Source organism: Microcaecilia unicolor, chromosome 3, assembly GCF_901765095.1.
Source record: "Microcaecilia unicolor chromosome 3, aMicUni1.1, whole genome shotgun sequence".
Classification (NCBI taxonomy): domain Eukaryota; kingdom Metazoa; phylum Chordata; class Amphibia; order Gymnophiona; family Siphonopidae; genus Microcaecilia; species Microcaecilia unicolor.
The window spans coordinates 71,004,459-71,028,218 of record NC_044033.1 but is presented as its reverse complement, the minus strand read 5'-3'; the positions used below and the strand labels follow the sequence as shown (position 1 = coordinate 71,028,218).

The following is a 23,760-nucleotide window of genomic DNA, read 5'->3' as shown; positions in this document are numbered from 1 at the left end:
TGCCTTTACCAAGCGTAGGTACACCCAGCCGGCCCGAAGGCCTCGTCAGGCACAGGGACAGTCCCAGCTCGCTCGTTCTTGTCAACAGCGTGCGCCTAAGCAGCCACCTGCGCCTCCACAGCAAAAGCCGGGGACGGGCTTTTGACTGGATCCATGGGAACATAGCCGCCCTCAAAGTGTCCGTACCGGACGATCTGCCGGTCGGAGGAAGGTTAAAATGTTTTCATTAAAGGTGGCCTCTCATAACCTCCGACCAGTGGGTTCTCCAAATAGTGCGGTGCGGATACGCCCTGAATTTGGCCTCCCTGCCACCAAATTGTCCTCCGGGAGCTCAATCCTTCAGCTCCCATCACAAGCAGGTACTTGCAGAGGAACTCTCCGCCCTTCTCAGCACCAATGCGGTCGAGCCCGTACCACCCGGGCAGGAAGGGCAGGGATTCTATTCCAGGTACTTCCTTGTGGAAAAGAAAACAGGGGGGATGCGTCCCATCCTAGACCTGAGAGGCCTGAACAAATTCCTGGTCAATGAAAAGTTCAGGATGCTTTCCTTGGGCACCCTTCTGCCAATGATTCAGAAAAACGATTGGCTATGTTCCCTGGATTTAAAGGACGCATACACTCACATCCCGATACTGCCAGCTCACAGACAGTATCTCAGATTCCGCCTGGGCACACGGCACTTTCAGTATTGTGTGCTGCCCTTTGGGCTCGCCTCTGCCCCACGGGTGTTTACAAAGTGCCTCGTGGTGGTAGCGGCGTATCTACGCAGGCTGGGAGTGCACGTGTTCCCATATCTCGACGATTGGCTGGTCAAGAACACCTCGGAGGCAGGAGCTCTCCGGTCCATGCAGTGCACTATTCACCTCCTGGAGCTGCTGGGGTTTGTGATAAATTACCCAAAGTCCCATCTCCAGCCAGCCCAGTCTCTGGAATTCATAGGAGCTCTGCTGAATACTCAGACGGCTCAGGCCTTCCTTCCCGAAGCGAGGGCCAACAACCTCCTGTCCCTGGCTTCCCAGACCAGAGCGTCTCAGCAGATCACAGCTCGGCAGATGTTGAGACTTCTGGGTCATATGGCCTCTACAGTTCATGTGACTCCCATGGCTCGTCTTCACATGAGATCTGCTCAATGGACCCTAGCTTCCCAGTGGTTTCAAGCCACCGGGAATCTAGAATATGTCATCCGCCTCTCCACCAGTTGCCGCACTTCACTGCACTGGTGGACCATTCGGACCAATTTGACCCTGGGACGTCCATTCCAAATTCCACAGCCCACGAAGGTGCTGACGACGGATGCATCTCGCCTGGGGTGGGGAGCTCATGTCGATGGGCTTTACACCCAGGGACTGTGGTCCCTCCAGGAAAAGGATCTTCAGATCAACCTCCTGGAGCTCCGAGCGATCTGGAACGCACTGAAGGCTTTCAGGGATCGGCTGTCCTGTCAAATTATCCAAATTCGGACAGACAATCAGGTTGCAATGTATTACGTCAACAAGCAGGGGGGCACCGGATCTCGCCCCCTGTGTCAGGAAGCCGTCGGGATGTGGCGTTGGGCTTGCCAGTTCGGCATGCTCCTCCAAGCCACATATCTGGCAGGCGTAAACAACAGCCTGGCCGACAGACTGAGCAGAGTCATGCAACCGCACGAGTGGTCGCTCCATTCCAGAGTGGTACGCAAGATCTTCCGAGAGTGGGGCACCCCCTCGGTGGACCTTTTCGCCTCTCAGACCAACCACAAGCTGCCTCTGTTCTGTTCCAGACTTCAGACACACGGCAGGCTAGCGCCGGATGCCTTTCTCCTTCATTGGGGGACCGGCCTCCTGTATGCTTATCCTCCCATACCTTTGGTGGGGAAGACCTTACTGAAGCTCAAGCAAGACCGCGGCACCATGATTCTGATCGCACCCTTTTGGCCCCGTCAGATCTGGTTTCCTCTTCTTCTGGAGTTGTCCTCTGAAGAACCATGGAGATTGGAGTGTTTTCCGACTCTCATTTCGCAGAACGACGGAGCGTTGCTGCACCCCAACCTTCAGTCTCTGGCTCTCACGGCCTGGATGTTGAGGGCATAGACTTCGCTGCATTGGGTCTGTCTGAGGGTGTCTTGCTTGCCTCTAGGAAGGATTCCACTAAAAAGAGTTACTTTTTCAAGTGGAGGAGGTTTGTCGTTTGGTGTGAGAGCAAGGCCCTAGAACCTCGTTCTTGCCCTGCACAGAACCTGCTTGAATACCTTCTGCAATTATCAGAGTCTGGCCTCAAGACCAACTCAGTAAGGAATCACCTTAGTGCGATTAGTGCTTACCATTATCGTGTGGAAGGTAAAGCCATCTCTGGAGAGCCTTTAGTCATTCGATTCATGAGAGGCTTGCTTTTGTCAAAGCCCCCTATCAAGCCTCCTGCAGTGTCATGGGATCTCAACGTCGTCCTCACCCAGCTGATGAAACCTCCTTTTGAGCCACTGAATACCTGCCATCTGAAGTACTTGACCTGGAAGGTCATTTTCTTGGTGGCAGTTACTTCAGCTCGTAGGGTCAGTGAGCTTCAAGCCCTGGTAGCTCATGCTCCGTATACCAAATTTCATCACAACAGAGTAGTGCTCCGCACTCACCCAAAGTTCCTGCCGAAGGTGGTGTCGGAGTTCCATCTTAACCAGTCAATTGTCTTGCCAACATTCTTTCCCAGACCGCATACCCGCCCTGCTGAACGTCAGTTGCACACATTGGACTGCAAGAGAGCATTGGCCTTCTACTTGGAGCGGACACAGCCCCACAGACAGTCCGCCCAATTGTTTGTTTCTTTTGACCTTAACAGGATAGGGGTCGCTGTCAGGAAACGCACCATCTCCAATTGGCTAGCAGATTGCATTTCCTTCACTTATGCCCAGGCTGGGCTGAATCTGGAGGGCCATGTCACGGCTCACAGTGTCAGAGCCATGGCAGCGTCGGTGGCTCACTTGAAGTCAGCCACTATTGAAGAGATTTGCAAGGCTGCGACGTGGTCATCTGTCCACACATTCACATCACATTACTGCCTCCAGCAGGATACCCGACGCGACAGTCGGTTCGGGCAGTCGGTGCTGCAGAATCTGTTTGGGGTGTAAATCCAACTCCACCCTCCAGGACCCGAATTTATTCTGGTCAGGCTGCACTCTCAGTTAGTTGTTCTTCGTAGGTCAATTTCTGTTATGTCCTCGCCGTTGCGAGGTTCAATTGACATGGGTTCTTGTTTTGAGTGAGCCTGAGAGCTAGAGATACCCCAGTCGTGAGAACAAGCAGCCTGCTTGTCCTCGGAGAAAGTGAATGATACATACCTGTAGCAGGTGTTCTCCAAGGACAGCAGGCTGATTGTTCTCACCTACCCTCCCTCCTCCCCTTTGGAGTTGCGTTTCATCATTTTTGCTTGTCATTCAACTGAGCGGGAACGGTTGCGCATGGGCAGGAAGACGGCCGCGCATGCGCGGTGGGCGTGCCCTGCGTGCGGGACCGCCCGCGAAGTTTTGTTCCGGTTGGTGGGGGCTGCCGTGGACGTCAACCCAGTCGTGAGAACAATCAGCCTGCTGTCCTTGGAGAACACCTGCTACAGGTATGTATCATTCACTGTCATTCAGGAGGTAAGGGAGGACCTAATATCTTGGCTGCCTTAAATTTTCTGTTGAGATACAGGTCAGACGCCCCCTCAGTTTCTTCTCACACAACATGTTTTAGGTTTTGAAATGTAAAGCTGAAGGCATGTAAGAGGTAGTATAGGATTTTGTTAAAATCATAAACAGAAAATGACTGCAGATCATATAGCCTATCCAGTTTGCCTATGTACACCATCTGCTAAGCTCTACAATCTCTTCCTCTCCCTCAGATTCTCTGTATTTTTCCCATGCTTTTTTGAATTCAGATACTATCTGTGTCTGTTCCATTTTCCGAGGACAAGCAGGCTGCTAATTCTCACTTGTGGGTCGACGTCCGCATCGGCCCAGGAATCAGCAAATTTTTGCAAGCAAAAAAGTAAAGTTTAGCCAGAGTCTTCTGGTGCTCAGACTTATTTCCTGCCCGTCGCGTGAGCACTACTCAGTTTTTCTTTCTCCGCGTTGAGGTGCGGCAGCGTTCGTTTTCTGCTCATCTCAGGCCCAGGAAGAGTTGTTTACGATTTTGTTTGCTTATGTTTTTTGTTTTATTCTTCACAAGAGAAAAAAAAAATAAGGTTACCGTAGTTTTCCCTTTAGTTTTTTTCTTTTTCGTAGCGGCCTTAGGCCGCACAGTCAGGTTCTCCCCTTTTCTCTTTTGTGTTTTTTTTTTCTGATTTTTAGGCACAATGGCGTCTTTTGAGTTTGTCCAAGCCGTTTTTCCTTCCATGTCATCGAAGACTCCCAGCGGCTTCAAGCGTTGTATGCGGTGCAACCAGACTATATCAGGTACCGATACCCACGCCTGGTGTATTCAGTGCCTTGAACCTGACCATAGCCCAGCCGCTTGTAGTTTGTGTCTTCGTATGAAGAAACGGACCCAAATGTCTCGAGAGGCGCAATGTGAAAAACATTTTGGGGCTCAGTCTGGTCCTTCGACATCGGTACCGAGGTCGGTGGCGTCGACATTGAAGGGAGCATCGATGTCGGGGAAAGAGGTAATGGCTGCTATGAGACCAACTCGTGCTGGGAGTAGTGAGGCGTCGAGTGGGTCTCCACCTGCCTTGAGGCCTCCTGTTATGCAGGCCCCCCGGGACAGGCCTTTGTCGGACCCGGGCCTGAGGAGGTGTGAGGATTCCACGTCCTCCTCATCGGTACCGAGGAGTCTCGACGGGCTTCGAGTGAAAGCTAAGAAGCACTGTCGTCGTCCTCCTTGGACGCATGGTACCGGGAGCTCCGGGACATTGAGAGAGTCGGCACCCGAGAAGTGTCGGCGCCGAGAGGATCGCTCACCTTTGATACAGGAGGTGCTGATGCGTCGGTCTCCTAGCAGCCCGATGCCCGCTCCCGAGCCTCTACGGATTCTGACACCGCCTGTCCCACCGACCCTGCAGCCTTCTCCGATGGCAGCTCTCGACGAGTGCATCCGGGCCTTGTTTCCAGAACTTCTGGAGAGACTGCTACGTCAGTCAGCTTCGGTGTCAGGGGTGCTTGCGCCTTCTGTACCATCTGCTGCAGTGGTGTCTGGCCCTTTACCAGTGGTGAGGTCCCCGACCGTGATGCCTCCTGCAGCATCGGCGTCGGCTACCACCCAGGTCGACTCCCCTTCGACATTGGTGAAGGGAGCTTCACCGCAGTCGGACAGGGCATCGACCTCTCAATATTGCCATAGAGGACATCGTTCCTCTGTGTCGAGGCAGGTCCAGTGTCGAAGCACCTTAACTCAGGTTTTATCCAACACCGAGTAGGAGCGTTCGTGGGAGTCAGATGAGGATCCCAGGTACTTCTCTTCTGATGAGTCCTTTGGAATTCCCTCTGATCCTTCCCCTCCACTAGAAAGGAGACTGTCTCCACCGGAGAGTCTGTCCTTTTCCTTTTTTGTCCGGGAAATGGTTACGGCTATTCCCTTCCTTGTGGAGGTTGAGGATGAGCCCAGGATTGAGATGCTCGAGGTCTTGGATTATTCTTCTCCACCTAAAGAGGCTGTGACAGTTCCTCTGCATAAGGTACTGAAGAAAGTCCTTATGCGAAACTGTTCAGCCCCTCTGTCTGGCCCTGTGGTCCCGAAAAAAGCTGAATCCCAGTATCGGATCCACGGTGAACCTGGGTTGATGTGGTCTCAGTTACCCACAATTCTATGGTGGTGGACTCCACCCTCAAGAGAGCCAGGAGTACTAGAGACTATGCTTCGGCACCCCCAGGCAGAGAAGCTAGGACTCTTGACTCTTATGGGAGAAAGACGTATCAGGCTGCTATGCTCGCTGCAAGATCCAGTCATACCAGCTCTTCACGAGCGTACACTTGCGGGACTCGATATGTCAACTGTCCAGCTTGGTTGAGACACTCCCTACGGAGCTGGCCGTGCCTTTTCGCCAGATGGTCAGGCAGCACAAGGCGTGTCGCAAGTTCCTGGCCAGGGGTACTTTTGACACTTTTGACGTGACATCCAGGATCGCTGCTCAAGGTATAGTGATGTGCAGACTCTCATGGCTGCGTGTCTCTGACCTTGATTATTCTGTGCAGCAGCGGATAGCGGATGTTCTCCGAGGACAAGCAGGCTGCTTGTTCTCACTGATGGGTGACGTCCACGGCAGCCCCTCCAATCGGAATCTTCACTAGCAAAGTCCTTTGCTAGCCCTCGCGCGCCCGCGCGCACCGCGCATGCGCGGCCGTCTTCCCGCCCGAAACCGGCTCGAGCCGGCCAGTCTTCTTTTGTCCGCACTCGGTACGGTCGTATTTTCGCCGTGTCGAGCCCCGGAGAGTCGACCTCGCGCGTCCATATTGTTGAACGTGTTTTTTCTTCGGAAAAGCTTTTCTTCTACTCGGGAAGTGCTCCGGAACCCCTCCACCGGGTTCCGTTTCAATCCTCCCCGTATTTCCAGCTTTTGGCCCCGATAAGTTTTCTTTCGTCGTCGGGGTAGGCCTCTTTTCGGCCTCGGTCGAGATTTTCTCCCTCTAAAGTTTTTGGTGCTCTTTTTCCGTCATTTCGGACTTTGATTTCGCCGGCGCGATTTTTCCGCCCATGACATCGAAGCCTTCCAGCGGCTTCAAGAAGTGCACCCAGTGCGCCCGGGTTATCTCGCTCACTGATCGACACTCGTCGTGTCTTCAGTGTCTGGGGGCCGAGCACCGCCCTCAGAACTGTAGTCTGTGTTCCCTGCTTCAAAGGCGGACTCAGGTAGCGAGACTAGCCCAGTGGAACGTTTTGTTCTCGGGCTCTTCGTCGGCATCGGCACCGGGATCTTTGAGTGCATCGACGTCGTCAGCGTCCAGACCATCTTCCTCGGCCGCCCTTGCATCGAGTGCATCGAGGCATCGGGCCTCTGCATCGGCGCCGAGACATCGGATAGCTGCATCGACGCCGGTGGTACCGGGACCTCGTCTGCTGATGTCGTCGGACGGTGGTGCATCGTCAGGAGTGCAGGTGAGGGCTGTCCATTCCCCTGCTGGTGGCGGTGAGCCTTCGGGTGGGTCTCCTCCCACCCTGAGGGCTCCTGCGGTACAGCCCCCCCGAGACCGACCTTCTTCGGCCTCGGCCCCGAGGAAGCGACGGATGGATTCTACGTCCTCCTCGTCGGTGCCGGGGAGCTCCGGTGACATGCTTAGGAAGAAGTCGAAGAAGCATCGACACCGGTCTCCTCCCCGCGTCGGCACCGAGAGCTCTGGGTCGCCGAGGGATTCGGCACCCAGCAGGCATCGGCACCGAGAGGACCGCTCACCCTCTGTTCAGGAGGTGTCGATGCGCTCCACTCTGGACAGCCCGGAACAGCCTCCTCGCCCGGAACAGGTCCTGACGTCGACGCCTGCATCGACCTCACAGCCTTTCTCTGCAGCCGCTCTAAACGAGAGCCTCCGGGCCGTTCTCCCAGAGATTCTGGGAGAGCTGTTGCGCCCTACCCCTCCGGTACCGGCGGTGCTTGCGCCTCCGGTACCGTCGAGCGTGGCGCCGGCTGGCCCATCGCCCAGGTTGAGGTCCCCGACGTCGGTACCGCGTGCGGTGCCGGCAGCGGCCACCTCCCAGGAAGGCTCCCCGACTACGTCGGCGGAGGGAGCTTCGCCGATGCGGGCGAGGGAGTCTACCTCTCGACGCCCCCATCGTGGACGTGGCTCCACTGAGTCGAGCAGGGCGAGGTTGCAGACACAGGTTCGTGAACTTGTGTCTGACACCGAGGGTGAGGCCTCGTGGGAGGAAGAGGAAGATCCTAGATATTTCTCTGACGAGGAGTCTGAGGGTCTTCCTTCTGATCCCACTCCCTCTCCTGAAAGACAGCTTTCTCCTCCCGAGAGTCTGTCTTTTGCTTCCTTTGTCCGGGAGATGTCTACGGCCATCCCCTTCCCGGTGGTTGTGGAGGACGAGCCCAGGGCTGAAATGTTTGAGCTCCTGGACTATCCTTCTCCACCTAAGGAAGCGTCCACCGTTCCCTTGCACCATGTCCTAAAAAAGACATTGCTTGCGAACTGGACGAAACCCTTAACTAATCCCCACATTCCCAAGAAGATCGAGTCCCAGTACCGGATCCATGGGGACCCAGAGCTGATGCGCACTCAGTTGCCTCACGACTCTGGAGTTGTGGATTTGGCCCTAAAGAAGGCTAAGAGTTCTAGGGAACATGCTTCGGCGCCCCCGGGCAAGGACGCTAGAACCTTAGACTCCTTTGGGAGGAAGGCCTACCATTCCTCTATGCTCGTGTCCAAGATCCAGTCTTACCAGCTCTACACGAGCATACACATGCGGAACAATGTGCGGCAGTTGGCGGGCTTGGTTGATGCTCTTCCCCCTGAGCAAGCCAAGCCTTTTCAGGAGGTGGTCAGGCAGCTGAAGGCGTGCAGAAAATTCCTGGCCAGAGGAGTTTATGACACTTTTGATGTTGCGTCCAGGGCCGCTGCTCAAGGTGTGGTGATGCGCAGGCTCTCATGGCTGCGTGCCGCCGACCTGGAGAATAGAATCCAGCAGCGGATTGCGGACTCGCCTTGCCGTGCGGACAACATTTTTGGCGAAAAAGTCGAACAGGTGGTAGAGTCTCTCCACCAGCGGGACACCGCATTCGACAAATTCGCCCGCCGGCAGCCTTCAGCTTCTACCTCTATGGGTAGACGATTTTTCGGGGGAAGGAAGACTGTTCCCTACTCTTCTGGCAAGCGTAGGTACAATCCTCCTTCCCGACAGCCTGCGGCCCAGGCTAAGCCCCAGCGCGCTCGCTCTCGTCAGCAGCGTGCGACTCAGCAAGGCCCCGCGGCTCCCCAGCAAAAGCAGGGGGCGAGCTTTTGACTGGCTCCAGCAGAGCATAGCCGACATCCAAGTGTCCGTGCCGGGCGACCTGCCAGTCGGAGGGAGGTTGAAAGCTTTTCACCAAAGGTGGCCTCTCATAACCTCCGATCAGTGGGTTCTGCAAATAGTCCGGCAGGGGTACACCCTCAATTTGACCTCAAAACCTCCAAATTGTCCACCGGGAGCTCAGTCTTACAGCTTCCAACACAAGAGGGTACTTGCAGAGGAACTCTCCGCCCTTCTCAGCGCCAATGCGGTCGAGCCCGTGCCATCCGGGCAAGAAGGGCTGGGATTCTATTCCAGGTACTTCCTTGTGGAAAAGAAAACAGGGGGGATGCGTCCCATCCTAGACCTAAGGGCCCTGAACAAATATCTCGTAAAAGAAAAGTTCAGGATGCTTTCCCTGGGCACCCTTCTCCCCATGATTCAGCAAAACGATTGGCTATGCTCTCTGGACTTGAAGGATGCCTACACACATATCCCGATACTGCCAGCTCATAGACAGTATCTGCGATTTCAGTTGGGCACACACGCCACTTCCAGTACTGTGTGCTACCCTTTGGGCTCGCCTCTGCGCCCAGGGTGTTCACAAAGTGCCTAGCTGTGGTAGCAGCGGCACTTCGCAGGCTGGGAGTACACGTGTTCCCATATCTCGACGATTGGCTGGTAAAGAGCACGTCCGAGGCAGGAGCTCTGCAGTCCATGCAGATGACTATTCGCCTTCTGGAGCTACTGGGGTTTGTGATAAATTACCCAAAGTCCCATCTTCTTCCAGTGCAGAACCTCGAATTCATAGGAGCTCTGCTGGATTCTCGGACGGCTCGCGCCTATCTCCCAGAGACGAGAGCCAACAACTTGTTGTCCCTCGTCTCCCGGGTGCGAGCGTCCCAGCAGATCACAGCTCGGCAGATGTTGAGATTGCTGGGCCACATGGCCTCCACAGTTCATGTGACTCCCATGGCCCGCCTTCACATGAGATCTGCTCAATGGACCCTAGCCTCCCAGTGGTATCAGGCCGCTGGGGGTCTAGAGGACGTGATCCACCTGTCCACGAGTTTTCTCGAATCCCTGTATTGGTGGACGATTTGAACCAATTTGACTCTGGGACGTCCCTTCCAAATTCCTCAGCCACAAAAAGTGCTGACCACGGATGCGTCTCTCCTGGGATGGGGAGCTCATGTCGATGGGCTCCACACTCAAGGAAGCTGGTCCCGCCAGGAACGCGATCTACAGATCAATCTTCTGGAGTTACGAGCGATCTGGAACGCTCTGAAGGCTTTCAGAGATCGGCTGTCCCACCAAATTATTCAAATTCAGACAGACAACCAGGTTGCCATGTATTATGTAAACAAGCAGGGGGGCACCGGATCTCGCCCCCTGTGTCAGGAAGCCGTCAGCATGTGGACCTGGGCTCGCCGGAACGGCATGGTGCTCCAAGCCACATATCTGGCAGGCGTAAACAACAGTCTGGCCGACAGGTTGAGCAGGATTATGCAACCTCACGAGTGGTCGCTCAACTCCCGAGTGGTGCGCCAGATCTTCCAAGCGTGGGGCACCCCCTTGGTGGATCTCTTCGCATCTCGAGCAAACCACAAAGTCCCTCAGTTCTGTTCCAGGCTTCAGGCCACCGGCAGACTGGCATCGGATGCCTTCCTCCTCGATTGGGGGGAGGGCCTGCTGTATGCTTACCCTCCCATTCCTCTGGTGGGGAAGACTTTGTTGAAACTCAAGCAAGACCGAGGCACCATGATCCTGATTGCTCCTTTTTGGCCGCGTCAGATCTGGTTCCCTCTTCTTCTGGAGTTATCCTCCGAAGAACCGTGGAGATTGGAGTGTTTTCCGACCCTCATCACGCAGGACGAAGGGGCTCTTCTGCATCCCAACCTCCGGTCCCTGGCTCTCACGGCCTGGATGTTGAGGGCGTAGACTTTGCCTCTTTGGGTCTGCCAGAGGGTGTCTCCCGCATCTTGCTTGCTTCCAGGAAAGACTCCACTAAGAGAAGTTACTTCTTTCATTGGAGGAGGTTTGCCGTCTGGTGTGACAGCAAGGCCCTAGATCCTCGCTCTTGTCCTACACAGACCCTGCTTGAATACCTTCTGCACTTGTCTGAGTCTGGTCTCAAGACCAACTCTGTAAGAGTTCACCTTAGTGCAATCAGTGCATACCATTACCATGTGGAAGGTAAGCCGATCTCAGGACAGCCTTTAGTTGTTCGCTTTATGAGAGGTTTGCTTTTGTCAAAGCCCCCTGTCAAGCCTCCTACAGTGTCATGGGATCTCAATGTCGTTCTCACCCAGCTGATGAAACCTCCTTTTGAGCCACTGAATTCCTGCCATCTGAAGTACTTGACCTGGAAGGTCATTTTCTTGGTGGCAGTTACTTCAGCTCGTAGAGTCAGTGAGCTTCAAGCCCTGGTAGCCCAGGCCCCTTACACCAAATTTCATCACAACAGAGTAGTCCTCCGTACTCACCCTGTTTCTGCCAAAGGTCGTGTCGGAGTTCCATCTGAACCAGTCAATTGTCTTGCCAACATTCTTTCCCCGTCCTCATTCCTGCCCTGCTGAACGTCAGCTGCACACTTTGGACTGCAAGAGAGCATTGGCCTTCTACTTGGAGCGGACACAGCCCCACAGACAGTCCGCCCAATTGTTTGTTTCTTTTGACCCCAATAGGAGGGGAGTGGCTGTAGGGAAACGCACCATATCCAATTGGCTAGCAGATTGCATTTCCTTCACTTACGCCCAGGCGGGGCTGGCTCTTGAGGGTCATGTCACGGCTCATAATGTTAGAGCCATGGCTGCGTCGGTAGCCCACTTGAAGTCAGCCTCCATTGAAGAAATTTGCAAAGCTGCGACGTGGGCTTCTGTCCACACATTCACATCCCATTACTACCTGCAGCAGGATACCCGACGCGACAGTCGGTTCGGGCAGTCAGTTCTTCAGAACCTGTTTGGGCTTTAGGATCCAACTCCACCCCCCGAGGGCCCTGTTTGTTCTGTTCCAGGCTGCACTCTCAGTTAGTTGGTAAATTTTTTAGGTCAATCTCAGTTATGTCCTCGCCGTTGCGAGGCCCAATTGACCTTGGTTGTTGTTTTGAGTGAGCCTGGGGGCTAGGGATACCCCATCAGTGAGAACAAGCAGCCTGCTTGTCCTCGGAGAAAGCGAATGCTACATACCTGTAGAAGGTATTCTCCGAGGACAGCAGGCTGATTGTTCTCACAAACCCGCCCGCCTCCCCTTTGGAGTTGTGTCTTCCCTTCAGAGTTTTGTCTTGCTACATACTGGACTGGCCGGCTCGAGCCGGTTTCGGGCGGGTAGACGGCCGCGCATGCGCGGTGCGCGCGGGCGCGCGAGGGCTAGCAAAGGACTTTGCTAGTGAAGATTCCGATTGGAGGGGCTGCCGTGGACGTCACCCATCAGTGAGAACAATCAGCCTGCTGTCCTCGGAGAATACCTTCTACAGGTATGTAGCATTCGCTTTCCTTGCCAGGGGGATACCCCACATGTGAGAACAAACAGTCTGCTTGTCCTCGGAGAAAGCGAAGATACCTGTAGCAGGTATTCTCCGAGGACAGCAGGCTGATTGTTCTCACAAACCCGCCCACCTCCCTTTTGGAGTTGTTATTTATTTCTGTATATACTTTTGGATTTAACTGAGGAGAAGTGCTCACACGACGGGCGGGAAATCAGTCCGCGCATGCGCGGGCGCCAGAAGACTCTGGCAAAACTTTACTTTTTTGCTTGCAAAAATTTGCCGATTCCTGGGCCGACACGGACGTTGACCCACATGTGAGAACAATCAGCCTGCTGTCCTCGGAGAATACCTGCTACAGGTAAGTATCTTCGCTTTACCATTGATAGGCTGTTTTGCACATCTACCACCCCTTCCATAAAGAAATATTTCCATAGACGACTCCTGAATCTACCTCCTTTCAACGTCTCTTATGTTGTCCCAGAGCTTCCTTTCAATTGAAAGAAGCCTGCCTCTTGTATTTAAATGCCTCTAACATATCTCCTCTCTCTTGTCTGTCTTCTAAAATATGCAGATTTAAATTTTACTGTCACCATATGATTTATAACAAAAAAACGCTGCTAATGTAGTTCTAGTAATTACAAAAAATTCCAAATGAGATTTTGCCAGGGACTTATACAGAGGCACTATCACCTCATTTCCTGCTGGGCCATTCCTTTTTCCATTCTTTTACTTCACCTTTTAACCACGCTGGCTGACATTTTCTCTTCTTTCCACCTTTGCAAAGCTGGACAGTTGACATACATCTGGACTGGGCTTCCAAGATGGTATTTTTGAATAACGTCCACACCTGATTTAGTGTCCTAACCTTAGCAGCCGATTCTTTTTAGTTTCTTTTTAACCATTTTCCTCATTTTATTATAGTCGCCCTTTCGAAAATTAAATGCAGCTACAGTAGATTAACTTTGCGGGTTAATCCAGATTGTAGCTCAGACTTGATCATGTGATTACTGTTTCCCAGGGGACCCAACATCGCCACCTCTCACACTATGCCTTGCACACCAGAAAGACCAGATTCAAAATGGCTCCCCCTCTTGTCGGTTCCTGGATCAGCTTCTCCAAGAAGCAGTCATTTATTATATCTAGAAATTTTATCTCCCTGGCACTCCCCGATGTAACATTTGTCCAATCTATATTGGGATAATTGAAATCACCCATTATTATAACGTTGCCCAATTTGCCAGCTTTCCTTATCTCTGTAAACAATTCTTCATCCGACTGCTATCTGTGTCATGTGAAATGTTTAGTACAGCCCTACAAGAATACTCCTTCCCTTCACACATGGAATTTCTATCCATAATGATTCCACACACATTCTGTGTCATGTGAAATGTTTATTTTATTTGACTCAGTTCCCTCTTTAACATATACAGTGGTGGAAATAAGTATTTGATCCCTTGCTGATTTTGTAAGTTTGCCCACTGACAAAGACATGAGCAGCCCATAATTGAAGGGTAGGTTATTGGTAACAGTGAGAGATAGCACATCACAAATTAAATCCGGAAAATCACATTGTGGAAAGTATATGAATTTATTTGCATTCTGCAGAGGGAAATAAGTATTTGATCCCCCACCAACCAGTAAGAGATCTGGCCCCTACAGACCAGGTAGATGCTCCAAATCAACTCGTTACCTGCATGACAGACAGCTGTCGGCAATGGTCACCTGTATGAAAGACACCTGTCCACAGACTCAGTGAATCAGTCAGACTCTAACCTCTACAAAATGGCCAAGAGCAAGGAGCTGTCTAAGGATGTCAGGGACAAGATCATACACCTGCACAAGGCTGGAATGGGCTACAAAACCATCAGTAAGACGCTGGGCGAGAAGGAGACAACTGTTGGTGCCATAGTAAGAAAATGGAAGAAGTACAAAATGACTGTCAATCGACAAAGATCTGGGGCTCCACGCAAAATCTCACCTCGTGGGGTATCCTTGATCATGAGGAAGGTTAGAAATCAGCCTACAACTACAAGGGGGGAACTTGTCAATGATCTCAAGGCAGCTGGGACCACTGTCACCACGAAAACCATTGGTAACACATTACGACATAACGGATTGCAATCCTGCAGTGCCCGCAAGGTCCCCCTGCTCCGGAAGGCACATGTGACGGCCCGTCTGAAGTTTGCCAGTGAACACCTGGATGATGCCGAGAGTGATTGGGAGAAGGTGCTGTGGTCAGATGAGACAAAAATTGAGCTCTTTGGCATGAACTCAACTCGCCGTGTTTGGAGGAAGAGAAATGCTGCCTATGACCCAAAGAACACCGTCCCCACTGTCAAGCATGGAGGTGGAAATGTTATGTTTTGGGGGTGTTTCTCTGCTAAGGGCACAGGACTACTTCACCGCATCAATGGGAGAATGGATGGGGCCATGTACCGTACAATTCTGAGTGACAACTTCCTTCCCTCCGCCAGGGCCTTAAAAATGGGTCGTGGCTGGGTCTTCCAGCACGACAATGACCCAAAACATACAGCCAAGGCAACAAAGGAGTGGCTCAGGAAGAAGCACATTAGGGTCATGGAGTGGCCTAGCCAGTCACCAGACCTTAATCCCATTGAAAACTTATGGAGGGAGCTGAAGCTGCGAGTTGCCAAGCGACAGCCCAGAACTCTTAATGATTTAGAGATGATCTGCAAAGAGGAGTGGACCAAAATTCCTCCTGACATGTGTGCAAACCTCATCATCAACTACAGAAGACGTCTGACCGCTGTGCTTGCCAACAAGGGTTTTGCCACCAAGTATTAGGTCTTGTTTGCCAGAGGGATTAAATACTTATTTCCCTCTGCAGAATGCAAATAAATTCATATACTTTCCACAATGTGATTTTCCGGATTTAATTTGTGATGTGCTATCTCTCACTGTTACCAATAACCTACCCTTCAATTATGGGCTGCTCATGTCTTTGTCAGTGGGCAAACTTACAAAATCAGCAAGGGATCAAATACTTATTTCCCCCACTGTAGCGCAACCCCCCCTCCAATTTGAGCCTCTCTGTCATTGCGATACAATTTGTAACCTGTTAACACAGTGTCCCGTTGATTGTCATCTTTCCACCAAGTCTCTGAGATGCCTATTATATCTACCTCATCTTTTAGTGCTATATGTTCTAACTCTCCCGTCTTTTTTTTAGGCTTCTAGTATTTATATACAGGCACTTCAAATTGTGTTTTTTTCCTTTGATCTACAATCTGTTTAGAAGTTGAAGGGGATAATGTGCATCCTTTATCGTGCTCTCTTATTAAACACACCTGGTTTACTTTCAGCATTGTTGAAACCTCTGTACTGGGATTCCTTAAATATCCTGTTTCAATAGTATCCTTCAAGGATAATCCACACCAAACCATGCGCTCATAAGTACTACTACTACCATTGATAGGCTGTTTTGCACATCTACCACCCCTTCCATAAAGAAATATTTCCATAGACGACTCCTGAATCTACCTCCTTTCAACGTCTCTTATGTTGTCCCAGAGCTTCCTTTCAATTGAAAGAAGCCTGCCTCTTGTATTTAAATGCCTCTAACATATCTCCTCTCTCTTGTCTGTCTTCTAAAATATGCAGATTTAAATTTTACTGTCACCATATGATTTATAACAAAAAAACGCTGCTAATGTAGTTCTACAGCGCTACCAGTCGCACTGGGATAGACCAAAGGTCCATCAAGCCCAGTTTCCTGTTTCCAACAGTGGCCAATCCAGGTCACAAATACCTGGCAAAATCCCAGAAAAGCTCAATAATTTTATGATGCTTATCCCAGAAATAAGCAGTGGATTTTCCCTGGGCTCCTGGGAGACTGTTGGCTTTCCCCCCTATTCTAGTTTAAAATTTTCTCTATCTCCTTTTTAAAAGTTCGCGCCAGCAGCCTGGTTCCATCCCAGTTAAGGTGGAGCCCATCCTTTCGGAACAGTTTCCCCTTTTCCCAGAATGTCTCCCAGTTCCTATCATACCTAATTCCCACTTCCCTGCATCATTGTCTCAACCACGCATTGAGACTTTGGAGCTCTGTCTGCGTTTTGGGTCCTGCGCGTGGAATGAGGAACATGTCTGAAAATGCTACCCTGGAGGATATGGACTTCAGCTTTCTACCTAAGAGCCTAAATTTGGCTTCTAGAACCTCCCTCCCACATTTTCCTGTCTCATTGGTACCCATGTGTACCAAGACAGCCAGCTCCTTCCCAGCACTATCTATGATCCTGTCTAGATGACTTGTTAGGTCCACCACCTTCTCACCAGGCAGGCAAGTCACCAGACAATCCTCATGTCCACTAGCCACCCAGCTATCTATATGCCTGATGATCAAATCACCAACTGCAACAGCTGTTCTAACAGTTCCCTCCTGGGCTGAAGTTTTTGGAGACATATCTTCAGTGCTAGAGGATAGTACATCCCCTGGTGGGTAGGTCCTGGCTACAGGAGTATTTCCTACTTCACCAGAGTGATGCTCTCCTTCTAGGAGACCTCCCTTCTCCAAGGCAGCACAGGGGCTGCCAGACTGGAGTTGGAACTTCTCTACAACATTCCTCTAGGTCTCCTCTGTGTACCTCTCTGTCTCCATCAGGTCCACCAAGTCTGCTACTGAACGGACCAGTTCTCTAAGAGCTAGGAGCTCTTTGCATCTGGCACACACGTATAACCGCTTACCAACTGGGAGATAATCATAATGCAAAAGACTGGATAGCACCCCTCTTGCTGCTGGACTTCTGACTCCACCTCAGTATTTTTTTTTCTGTTCATCATCATGTTCCAGTGCAGCAAATGAATTATATAGGAGCAAAGGTTGACAGGGTGAATGCCTCTGCGACACAGGTTATAATCTATCAGCCTACTGAGACCCATCTATTCCTCTGTTGCTTTATTCTCTGAGGCAGTTCTGGTGGTAAATTGGCTAGGAATTGGGTAGACCTAGATATTTCCTTAATTGCTGCTAATTCCTTCTTGAGGTTGTTGATTTCCTCTTTCATAGCTGATATTTGGAGACAGATGGGGCAAGTTCTTCGGTTCCAGATGGTTCTCCTTGGGACTAAGGCACAACAAATACTGCATTGAATGAAATTATAGCAGCAACTCTGCAAGTGAGAGGAAAGACGTTTTCTTTTTTTTTTTCTTCTATAGGATAGATGGAGGTAAAGTCAGCAATGTTCTAGGAAGAAATTAGAGAGAGACACACAGGTAAGAGAGCAGTATAGAATCTATGAATCAAACCAAACACAAAAATCAGAAAATATGTAAATTCAGAAAAGCTTAGCTTTCAGGCTTGCAGTGCTTCTCAGGAATTCCCAATTCTCCAGGAAGCAGCTCCTCCCTTAGACAGATTCTACTACGTACCAGGTATAGTGGGACCCAAATTAAACCTCAGTCAACTCTGCAGTAAGAAGAGCTTCAGGTACAGTTCTTGAAATAGTTACCCTCATTGAATAGTCAATTTTTGCACAAAAATATTAAAGTCAACAGGAGGACAGAAATATAGCAAATTATAGCAGCAAGCAGCCATAGAGCTACTGTAAGTGCGGTCACGTAAATGCAGCAGGGATGTATGTAAATTACAGTATTCTATAAGTTATGGGTGTATGTTGGCGCTTCACCTCGGTTCCACCCATGCTGTGCTCCTGTGTATGCCCCCTTACAAATACCTGTTCTGTAAGTTAAGCAGGTATTTGCGGAATAGCACTTAGACATGCTGCTAGCACTTACTCAGATATGTGTGTGTATATATGTGTGTAAATGCTACTATCCAAAACATTGCATGAGTAATGCCCACATAAATGTGGACACCTGTGTTATAGAACTGCACTTATAAGGCACCTATGTGTCTTTATAAATTGCTCTACAGAAACTGCAGAAATGGGAACTGTAATGAAGTCCCATGTATTTGCTGGTGTAAATATGCATACATTCATACTTGTCAATGTATGCGTTTTTATAATGACTGCATATAAATCAATACGCTGACCCTCTCTGAACATGAGTACACCCCAGTTGCCTACAAGTATTGACATGCTTGTCCGTGTGCCCTTGTATGCGGGGGTAATTTTAGAAGCAACATTTTATGCAAATCCACAGGCAAGTATGTGTGAAAAAGCCTTTGTGTATAATAGTCATGTTGCACTATATGCTTCTCTAGAGAGAGAGAGACCAAAAATCAATAATTTCACATCATGAAGTAGAGCCTGCAAATCATTCAGACAGCTCACCATAATGGGGGTTAAGTGAACCACGATCCGAGATCAGAAAAAATAATGTAATAAAAATGGGTTTTAAATATGTATATTTCACTGTGTACTGCCCTCCCCCCTCCCCCCTCTAGCTCTGCTTTTATCGAAGCACTTAAGCTGTTGTTCTACTGTTGGCATTGGGCAACAAGGAAAGAAGGAAATGAAAAACACAGACTATTTTGATTTTATAATCCAGTGTTTTATATATTTTATTATAAGTGATAGAATGTGCCTTGGAGTCTAAAAATTGATACCTGCCATTAGCCCAGGCCTAGGAGAAGTAAATACTATTTCAGGGCCATGGTTCCAGAGCTGAGGGGGGATCAGAATGCACTATATTTTGCTGCTGCTGCTTTGAACTGAAACCGCAGGGAAGGAAAGAGATAGAAAAATCAAAATGAACAAAATAAAGTAAAACAAAATCAAATCAACTATTAGACAAAACAAAAATATTTAAAATTGACAAATGGGATAGAAAGCAAACTATCAGCCCCAAATCAGATGGAACTAAGCCTCAACAAGTAAGCAAGAAAAAAAGACCTTGGTAGTCCCTGTTCATAAAGTCATTGAGTTGGAGTGCTAGCCATAAAGTTTTGTCCCTTTAGCTGTCAAAATGTTGTCTACCAAGGTTGTACTGACCATGAGTGGGGAAATATTTTACTGAAGGAAAAGTTCATCCAAAATGGATGATTTCTTTCACTGAGCAGTCTACAGCTTTATAACATTTTTAACATGCAAATAATTTTACTCGATTAATCGTGCCATTCTGCTCTCTCCTACTGTTGCCTCCCTCCCTCACTGGTGCTCCTGTTCTCTAGTTCTCTCCTACCCGCCATGTACACCGGTGGCCTTTTCTCTCCTGCCACCCAGCTCTCTCCTGCCCACCACCCTCCGAACTTGCCACACACAGCAACATTAAGCACACGCTGCTCCACTTCTCTCTAGCATCCCGCCTTCTTTGATGAAACTTCCAGTTTCTTGCTGCAGGAGTCAGATGCTAGAGAGGGAGGGTTCTGGTTACAGAGAACAGCGGAGCAGCGTGTGGTTAATGCTGCAATGTGTACAAGGCAAGTGTGGAGGGCCGCGTGCGGCAGGGGTGGGATGAGATGCCAGAGAGCATGGTGCCAGCAGAGCAAAGGCTGCTGGTGTGCGGCAGGCGGGTGTGTGGCCGACAGGAGAGAACAAGCTGCAGGAGCATCAGGGAGGGAGGAGGACCAGCAGTAGGAGAGAAACATATATGTAGGAGGGTAGGAAGGAAAAGAAAAAGTTGTGGTGTGTGAAGGGGAGGGGTAGGAGAGAATGCGGGGCAGCTGGAGAGGAAAAGCTGCAGGAGCTCCTCGGGGGAGGGGAAATGAGATTGTGCCAGTGGAGAGGAAGGGAAAGAATAAGATGAGATGCTGCCTATAGAGAGGAAGGGAAGAGAAGTGTGATGGCGCCCATAGAGAGGAAGGGAAAAGAAGAGGGATGGATGAGATGGTGCCCATAGAGAGGAAGGGAAAGATAGAAGAGAGGAGATGGTGCCCATGGAGGGGAGGAGACTTCACATGTTGTCCATTAGATTGTAAGCTCCTTTGAGCAGGGACTGTCCTTCTTTGTTAACTGTACAGCGCTGCGTAACCCTAGTAGCGCTTTAGAAATGTTAAATAGTAGTAGTAGTAGAGAGAAGATGGTGACCATGGGTGAAAGGGAAGGGAAGGAGTAGAAACAAGACAGATATAAGGAGGAAGAAAAATGGCAGAAAAATGAATGTGAAAGATGTTATAGGGGAAGAAATGAAGAAGAGAGGAGCAGGGAAAAGTAATAGGAGAGAGGAGGCCCTCAAAATAAGTTCATAGCACAGACAGAGGAACAGAACCAGAGACAAAGATGGTTAGAAAAATAAAATCACTGGACAACAAAGGTAAGAGAAATTATTTTATTTTCAGTTTAGTAATTGAAGTACAAAATGTCAGTTTTGAGAATTGACATCTGCAGTCCATATTTTGCACTATACAGGTGAAAATGTGAGGAGAACACTTTGAGGGGCATTTTCGACAGAGACGTCCAAGTTTTGATTTGGAGGTCCTCACAAAACGTCGTGATCTAGAGGTGGGGAAACTCGTATTTTCGAAACAAGACGGACGTCCATCTTTCGTTTCGAAAATACCATCAGGGACATCCAAATCCTTAAATTTGGTTGTCCCTAGACATGGACTTTTCTGATTTTCGGCGATTTTCAAAACCAAGGATGTCCATCTCAGAAATGACCAAATGCAGGCCATTTGGTCATGGGGGGAGCCAGCATTTGCAGTGACTGGTTCCCCTGACATGCCAGGACACCAGCCGAGCACCCTAGGGGGCACTGCAGTGGACTTCATAAATTGCTCCCAGAAACATAGCTCCCTTACCTTGTGTACTGAGCCCCCCGAAACCCACTACCCCAACTGTACACCACTACCATAGCCTTTACGGGTGAAGGGGGGCACCTAGATGTGGGTTTGTGGTGGGTTTTGGAGAGCTCGCTGTTTCCTCCACAAATGTAACAGGTGGGGGGGGATGGGGCTGGGTCTGCCTGTCTGAAGTGCACTGTACCCACTAAAACTGCTCCAGGGACCTGCATACTGCTGTCACGGACCTGAGTATGACATCTGAAGCTGGCATAGAGTCTGGCACAAAATATTTTGAAAGATGTTTTTTGAGGGTGGGAGGGGGTTAGTGACAACTGGAGGAGTAACAGGAGGTCATCCCCGAAGCTTTCCGGTGGTCATCTGGTCATTTTGGGCACCTTTTTGTGCTTTAGTCATAAGAAAAACAGGTCTGGGTGAAAACGTCCACGTACTCGTCAGGGACGTCCTTTTTTCGATTATGGGTCAAGGACGTCTGCGTGTTAGGCACGCTCAAGTCCCGCCTCTGACACGCCCCATTGAACTTTGGCCGTCCCTGCAACAGAGTGCAGTTGGGGACGTCGAAAATCAGCTTTCGATTATACCGATTTGGACGTTTCTGTGAGAAGGACGCCCATCTTCTAATTTGTGTCGAAAGATGGGCCTTCTCTTTCAAAAATAAGCCCATTTTTGCGATTAATCACGCGATTAAAAATGTTAATCGTGGTCAGTCATGTGATTAAAAATTTGAATCAGTGAACAGCCCTGGTAACAATACATATAAATTGTCATATCTTGATCTTTCTAAGTGGTTTCCCCTAATAGGAAAATTCTATGTAAATAAAATTCCCTACAGTTGGGGATATTCTGTCGGGCATTTTGTATGTTAAAATTGTACTTATTTATGTTCCTAAAGTGAGAAGACTATTGTTATGTGAAGAACTAGAGCGCTCATCATGTGGCAGTGTTCTCTTTCATGGCTACCTGCCTTCTCCAGGTACTCCATTTTCTTTTATTAAATACTTTTCCTAGCTCCAACCTCCAACGAAGTGCTGCTGCTGTTTCTCAAGAAAGATGCTGTTTCAGGTCCAATAGGTGGAATTGTTTAAACTACACCACTGGGTTGGTATATCAAGTCCCTGATGCAGCTCTTTAGGGGGGGCAAAATGTGGTCATGTCGGGCTCATACATTTAAGATTTTGTGGTGAATAAATTTAACTTTTTATGAAAGCTTTTTGGCAATTTGCTTCTTTTTGTTATTCTGTGCTGGATCTTGTGAGTCACCTGCCTGCTTGTTTCCTTGTAAAACATGTTTTCATGCAGAAAATGGTTATTGAAAACTGTCCCTATAGAAGGCTAAAAAAAAAAATAAAGGGGCACCTAATCTATGAACAGGTGCATATGTTGCTCCTGTTTTACAAAAATAATATATATGTTGTTTGCCTTTATAAAATTGACTCCCCAGAAGCCCTTGGCCAAAGTTATATCTGCTCTGAAATAGTCATAGCTTTTGCTCTGAAGTTTACAGAGATACGTGCATATCTCATAACTCTACCTAACCTCCACCATCAAGGATGGGGCTTCCTTTGTACAGTGTAAAATTATATGCCATGTAACAACAGTGCATACTTTTATGCATGCATGCCTGCCCTGGGCATAAAAATACCCATTTCTGTGCATAAAACACTTATAAAACTACACTCATGCCCTTTTCCTAGGATCAAAGATTCAGATGTTTCCGGATTTTTCAAGTGACACTCAAAAAAGAAAAAAAAAATTTTTGGCATTAAAACCAAGAATTCTTAAATTAGGAGGAACTTCCTTGCAGATGTATCGTCTCTTTGAATTCCACAAATTATGTTTTTTTCACACCTGGGAAATTATTGGAATTTGTTAATAGTAAAGAATAAGTTGGGGCCATCCCAGATTGCTATGTTGCTCGGCTGTGTATTCCAGAATTCCTTCTGCTCCTAGATTAATGTAGTAATGTTTGTTTTAAAATATATTTCCTAGTACTTGGATCACTACATTGTGGACAAAAAATAATAGAAAAAAATTTCCTATGTTTTTTTTTTCTCTTTAATTTTTTCCAAAGTGGGAAAAATGATTTGGTATTTTCAGAATTTCATATATTTGTGTAATGGCATGAATGTAAATGTAGAAAATTCATAAAAAAATTAAATAAAATAAAATTACACCTATTGTGTTCATTGTGTAAATGCCAACATTAAGGGCCTTATTTACTAAGCTTCTCCATCCACCCCCCCCCCCCAGGAGAAAAAATGGATGAAAAGCCACAAGAATGACTCGTATGAATGTCTTTAACTTAGTTTCAGTAGAGATGTATATTTCTCTGTCATTAATTTTCTCAGTTCAAACCGCATGCTTTGAAATGACTGTAAAAGTAGATAATCTTGGTTACTATTACCATTTTTTTACCATAGTGGTACATACTCTTTGTACAGTTATGTAAGAGAAAATGTTAAGTATGAAAGTAAATTTGATTCTCCGAGGACAAGCAGGCCATTTATTCTCATAAGTAGGTAACACAGCGCCACGTTGCCTGATCCGGAGCTTATAACAAGCTTTACAGAGCTTTGTAGAGTGTGAGACATGCTCCACTATGCTCCTTCCTGCCTGCAGCGAGGGCACGGTTACCGCAGTTGTTTTTCTACTGCGGTGAGGAAAAGACTGCTTCTGTAGTTTCTCTTCATTCCCGGTTTGGAAGAGCAGCTTTTCTTGTGATTTTTCGCTGTGCCTTGTTAGGC

The 23,760-nt window shown here is 49.0% G+C and overlaps 1 protein-coding gene across 1 annotated transcript in view; it reads left to right on the top strand.

Moving 5' to 3' along the window:
• The window catches only part of KCTD3 (potassium channel tetramerization domain containing 3), a 263,829-nt gene that overhangs the window by 48,017 nt on the left and 192,052 nt on the right, over positions 1 to 23,760 (top strand). The window contains exon 5 of the mRNA XM_030196030.1: positions 21,909 to 21,989. Coding sequence (XP_030051890.1) covers positions 21,909 to 21,989 — 81 coding nt within the window. The remainder of the gene's footprint in view (positions 1 to 21,908; positions 21,990 to 23,760) is intronic.